Source organism: Solanum lycopersicum, chromosome 10 (genome assembly GCF_036512215.1).
Source record: "Solanum lycopersicum chromosome 10, SLM_r2.1".
NCBI classification, from domain to species: Eukaryota; Viridiplantae; Streptophyta; class Magnoliopsida; order Solanales; family Solanaceae; genus Solanum; species Solanum lycopersicum.
The window spans coordinates 39,130,601-39,136,736 of record NC_090809.1 but is presented as its reverse complement, the minus strand read 5'-3'; the positions used below and the strand labels follow the sequence as shown (position 1 = coordinate 39,136,736).

Here is a 6,136-nt window from a genome sequence, read left to right as displayed (position 1 = left end):
ATATGTTGGCTGTTTTGAGATTTTTTTGTAGTGAATGAAACGAATTCTATGACTATTAGAGCATGCTGACGATTATCAAGTAAAAGTGGAATGATGCATCTTGATAAGCGTAAAACTTATTTGACTTGCAATCTAGAAACTAGAAGATATCATATATTTAATATGAATGTTTTCACTAGAGAAAATTGATATGAAATTTCTGATGACTTCAAATGCAGGAAGTATATTAAAGTTTTTGAAATTCTTATTTATAATTCTTATATGGATTAAGTTAATTAAGATTTTTTGTATTGTTACGAAAGTTAATAACTTGAATTGAACTCTTAAAAAATTTCAAAAGACAATATATTATTTGCTTAAAGAAATTGAAGTGATGAACTCTTCGAATTCTTTGGTTTAGGAAGATTCATAAAATCAGATTAAAGAAATCACATTTCGTCAAAATTGTTCTACACACATAAACTCCTAATAATGGTGATATCGACATGCAATATGTCAAATCAAGAAATACTATAGTTAATTTATTCATCAAGTCTCTACCAACAATAACTTCTAGAAGATTCTGCACAAGCTTAGAATGAGAAAATTTAAGTTTCTGATTGATGTTCACATTAGGGAGAGTTAATACGCAATGTATTCTTTTTTTCTCACAAGGTTTTGTCCCTTCAAATTTTTCTTGTAATATTTTTAATGAGTAAGCCATAATGTGTATTATTAGATATGTGCACTCTTTTCCTTCACTGGAGCTTTTCACACTGAGTTTTATCTAGTAAGATTTTAACGAATCACGAAATCTACCTACATTTAAAGAGAGTATTATAAACATATTTATATTATAGTGAATGTCTAGAAGTTCGAGTAGTTAGGACTCCTATTTGAAAACCAAGTTAGGAGGTTTCCTTCGTCTTAAATCAAAATTGTGAATCCTGAATACCCTTTCAAGGAAAATTATAAATCTCGTCTCCTTTCCCTATTTTCTTCTTTCTCGTTGTTTATATAGTTTCATAACCATATTTTTAACAAATAAAGAAGTTAGGGATATCAATTAATTGTAATTTGTCTAAATAAGTAATACTTATTATTATTAATTAATTAATAATAATAATTAAAAAAACAAAAAAACAAAATTCATGCTATTTGGGTATTTTTGTTTAGTTTCCATATGTGGAATAAATTTTGGTGAGAGAAAGAAGTCGCTGTATGTGGCGCTGCTGAGAAAGAGGCGAGAGGAGCAGCGATGGAGGACGACGTTGAGATGGCAGCGGGGGAAAACGGCGCCGGGGTGATTCTTCTCTCTTCCTCTTTTTATTCTTTCGCTTTTCTCTAATTCTTCAGTTCATATGCTGTTTACTTGTTTCCTCAAACCCTAATTCATGATATTCGCATTTATAATAATAAGGAATTGGATGACATGAAGAAGAGGTTGAAGGAGATGGAAGATGAAGCAGTTGCTCTCCGTGAAATGCAGGCCAAGGTCGAGAAAGAAATGGGCTCTGTTCAAGGTCTCCCTCTGTTTTTCTGTGTGCTGGAATTTGACTTATTACTGAAATGTTTATTTATGCTGCTATTTTCATTTTTCTAGTAGACAATTGTAGAATGTTTTTAATGTAATGACGAGATAACTTATTTGATCTTATTGCATGGTTTGTATTACCTTTGAATCTTATTGATAAGTTGAAATTACTTAAGTATCTATCTTTTCCTTTACAGATTGAAGTTTTAACCTACATTTTTGCAAAGATAGTGTTTATGTTTGTATATCATGGGGGATGTGCAATAATTGTTTCTAAATTCTTTTCGCATTTGTTTATATTTGATTTAATTATGAAGAAAGCTTAAAGTTTACTCATACCTCTGTTTCTCCATTTATTGCATTTTATTTATTTGTTTACCTCAATTGAAGGCAGACCCTGCTGCTGCTGCTGCAAACCAGGCAAACAAGGAAGAAGTGGATTCTCGATCCGTCTTTGTTGGAAATGTGAGACTTCTGCCTTCCTAAAACTTATGATTTTAAGTATCATCTCATATTAACCTTTTCTACATAGCTGAACTTTTGTGTTTTCCCCTGAAGCACAAAATTCAATTGCAAATGATAAATTATACTTTGGAGTTTATCCTCTAGCTTATTGACATCTTTGTGAAAACCTGTGTACAATATCTATATCTTCCTTTTCCTTTCTATTTCCTTTATAATGGAGGCTAATCCAACTACTTATTCTATGGCCTAAATATAGTGGTGTATGAAATTGTGGGAGAGAAATTATGCAAAAGTGGATCCACTACTCTCACTTTTCATGATATCCTCAAAATTGGAGAACTGCCCTTTCTGTAGTATTTACCGTTTTTTTAAAAAAACTCTTTTTTATCAATTTTCCAAAATTTGCTCATGTATTTTGCTTGCATAAGCTATTTTGCCTTTCTTGACTGGTATTTGGTTTCATCTGTGTAATTATCTGTAGTTTATGCCTATTGAAGAATTTAAGTAGGTAAAACATATCAAAAATAGAATTACAAATAAGGAACAGAATGAACGCACCTGATTTTTTGATGCCTATGGAGATGTGTGAAGCTATATAGTCTTATATATTTAGCACTCGGTGCTTTCAAGGAGCAGAATTCTAGGAAAGGGAGTGGGGGGAGAAGCAAAGTTCCAAGGAAAAATAGCTAACAGTTGAACTAAGGAATGAAAGGCCTACGTAAAGTAAACAAAATGTTAATAGAAACAAGAGAAAAGGAGTGTGATAGCATATTTTTGTAATGGAGAAATCCCTGAGAGCCAATGATGTATGGTTCAAAACTTTGTGGATAATGGACCCGTTCCCCTTTATCCTTCTTTACATCAAAAACAAGGTTTTATGTATGACTGATTCAAGCTCCTTACGTACCCTATCCCAACATTAAAAGATACACTCTTACCCCTAGACCAAACCTTGGGGCGTTAACATGTTTCTAGTCCGACTTCTTTTCTCATCTTTACACATTCATGAACTAATATTTTTATTGGTATCACAATCTACCTTAACAAATATTAAACTAATTTGGAGAAAAGTAATTGGATGAACTGACATGTGAAGGTTACAAGGAGAGAAATTGGTGGATGTGTAGGAAAGTAGCTTTGCTATAGGTGTACTTTGGTTTAGTTTGTAAAGGTTGCAGTTAGCTCGTGTTTGGATAAACTATCCTCTTATTAGAAGGATGGTCCTAAAGAAAGATGAAACAAGAAGAACGTTGAAATGTGTGACCATCTCATGGAAAAGCTTAACTTGTTTGAGAGAGCATTTTATTTACTTAATTATGCCTTCTACTCGCCTCTTCTCATGCAAATCTGATTCTTTTTCATGGGCAAAATACGTGGTGATTCTTTTCGATAATAGGTAACAGTGAGGTCAAACCCACGACCTCCCCATGCTCTGAAACCATGTTGAAGTGTGGGATTTAGATGAGATGGTCCTACACTTCAACATAGTACAGGAGCCATTTCTTAACAGTTTCTAATATGTTCTTACAAATCCTCTTCTTAGTTTTTATATTTGTTTATTACAGTGTTATCTGTGGCATGTTTTAAGTTGATCTGGATTGAATTATTTTGACTTCCACTATAAACAAGTCACAATTTTATTTAGAAGAAGAGAGAGAAACTTACTTTCTTAAACAGGTAAGGAAGAAAAAAGAACATTTGTACAAAATGCTTTATAAAGAAAAAAACATGTTAAATGTTTTGTATGTCAACCTCAATTACAATAAACCAGATGAATATGGCACACTACAGGTACAGGAATTACACATAACAGAAAACATATTCAATTTTTTGTTCTACTATAAGCAATGTAAGGATTTAGGTAAAATTAGTTTCTTTTTCTTTTAAATGGAAAAATTGTTTGTTATTAGGTGTTCCCAATGTATAATGACAACTAATTACCGAAAAAGGGTATTAATTACAACTAATTGAGATTGAAATGGTTTTGGTGTAACGCTTAGTTCTTTTTATTCCTATTAGGTAGGGTAAAAAGGTAAGCCATTTTTGAGTGAGTAGTTATTTTTTTTTAATTCTGCTCTTGCTCTCTGATCCCATTTCCCATGTATCTGATACTTGTTCCAACTTTTTTATTTTTTTTATAAATCTGAATCAGCATTGGCTCAATTTTAATTTGCCTTTAGATATACTAAAGATGAATTAGAGCTTGTATATGATATTATATTGGTTATACAGATGGGACAGTATGGAAAGAGAAAATGTGGAACCTAATAGAAATTACTAATAGTTGAACCAAAAAAAAAAGGTTTTTTCAAGCGATTGTGTGATACCTTTTTCTTCTTCTCAATAGTTCAAGATATTATGTGAATTGATATAGTACTGAATATAATGAGTTTGCCTTAAAAGACACAGTTCACTTGTAGATTAAATTATTGGTGGTGAATCTTGACCAATATACCAGGGAGCTTCATATGTTTTGGTTAGTATAACTGGATGTCATCAGAATTTTGAAACATGCTTCGAAGACAAATAATGAATCAGATATCAGCCCCACCAATTGCCAAAACTAGGGGATGTTTGATGGTTATCGATATTGCGATGCTCCTGATTAATTGTATTGGGAGAAAGTCATTATTTTAATAGCAGTGGTGTGTGGATCAGTTTGTACTTTGTAGAGACTTCAACTACTTTACTGGGTAGTTACATCCTCCCAGTATTATAGGCACTGGTTAATTCAAATTTAGTCATAGGCACTGGTTAATTCAAATTTAGTCTGATGGGAAGAAATTACCAACGTTTATGCTTATACTGTGATCAAAACCTTGGTTTTAACAGTAAAATTAAACATGACTTCATTTTCTTTGGTTCTTGTTACTAAGCATGTCAGCCAGGTGGTTGTTCCATTTGGTTTTTTCACTGTTATCTTGACCTTCAGATCCAGTCTGAGACCATCTCTTGTGTGTTCATTTGGGGCGAACAGTTTGAGATGCTAAACGTGTTTTATAGGTGGATTATTCATGCACTCCAGAGGAAGTGCAGCAGCATTTTCAGGCATGTGGGATGGTGAATAGAGTTACAATCCGCACAAACAAGTTTGGGCAACCTAAAGGATATGCTTACGTTGAGTTTGTTGAATCTGAAGCTGTCCAAGAAGCTCTTCTTCTGAATGAATCTGAACTTCATGGCCGCCAACTTAAGGTCAACTCTTTCGTCCCTAGATCAACTTTATTTATATGGTCGATACATTTGAACATAAAACCTTTCATTTATGTCTTCATACCCTTTGTCATCTGTGATTGCTATTGTTTGTGTAGGTATCTGCAAAGAGGACTAATGTTCCTGGTATGAAGCCATACCGTGCTAGGCGTCCTAACCTGTATATGGGATTCCGAGGCCGGGCGCCATTCATGCCTGCTCCATATTTTTTCCCTCCTTTTGGATATGGGTAACTCAATTTGTTCTAATTCCATTTATGAAAGTATCATTAGTCATAAACAATTTTGTGTTTGCTAGCCTCCCTTTCTGTATATAATTAAATTTGTGATATGGCTTCATTAATTTATGCTGCAGAAAGATTCCAAGGGCTAGGGCGCCGATGCGTTACAGCCCCTACTTCTGAGACTGTTTTGTTTTTCCGTAGACGTACATACCTCTGGATGGTGGGACATTTCATTAAAAGCAGTAGCTCTTATCCCCTGTATGGTTGATTGCCTTTACATATCTTATTAATCCCCAAGTTGAGTTTTCTGGTGAGCTTTGTGGCAAATAGTGTGATGATGAATCCTTTTGGTTTTGTGTCTTTAGAGTTGTTGAGAACATATGCATGTTTGGAATTTCTACTGTAATGTTGCATTCCACTGCAGAAAAGAAGGATAAAGCCGTTTGAGCCATTATTGTGTGGTTGTGTAGAGCTTTTATTGGATTTTGTGATATTTGTAGGTTTCCGGTCGCACCAATCTGGTGAAGGAAAGACTTCTCTTTTTCCCTCCAATTTATTAATTTTGGTATTATTATGCAAACTAATATTTTCAAGTGTAAATTAGGTATATAGATATTCTCAAGTTATAATATTAGAGTTTGTTTTTCAATGTATAACATTTAATATCTCAAGTTATAGCATATTATTAAAAAAATATAATGTTAATTTTAAATTATTAAAAA

General features: G+C 33.1%; 1 protein-coding gene across 1 annotated transcript; it reads left to right on the top strand.

The window, feature by feature from the left end:
* Nucleotides 1–919: 919 nt before the first annotated feature.
* Nucleotides 920–5,865, top strand: LOC101268437 (polyadenylate-binding protein 2). Its single transcript, XM_004248748.5, has 6 exons — nucleotides 920–1,282; nucleotides 1,400–1,502; nucleotides 1,908–1,978; nucleotides 4,982–5,173; nucleotides 5,290–5,420; nucleotides 5,546–5,865. Exons 1-6 carry the CDS (start codon nucleotides 1,238–1,240, stop codon nucleotides 5,592–5,594), a joined length of 591 nt encoding a protein of 196 aa, XP_004248796.1. The 5' UTR covers nucleotides 920–1,237; the 3' UTR covers nucleotides 5,595–5,865.
* Nucleotides 5,866–6,136: the final 271 nt, after the last annotated feature.

Bases quoted from the DNA above. Each gene is read 5' to 3' on its own strand.
- LOC101268437 (XM_004248748.5), top strand. From the start codon at position 1,238: ATGGAGGACGACGTTGAGATGGCAGCGGGGGAAAACGGCGCCGGG. The intron at 1,503-1,907 runs GTCTCCCTCTGT...AATTGAAGGCAG, and splicing joins AGAAATGGGCTCTGTTCAAG to ACCCTGCTGCTGCTGCTGCA. The intron at 5,174-5,289 runs GTCAACTCTTTC...TTGTTTGTGTAG, and splicing joins TTCATGGCCGCCAACTTAAG to GTATCTGCAAAGAGGACTAA.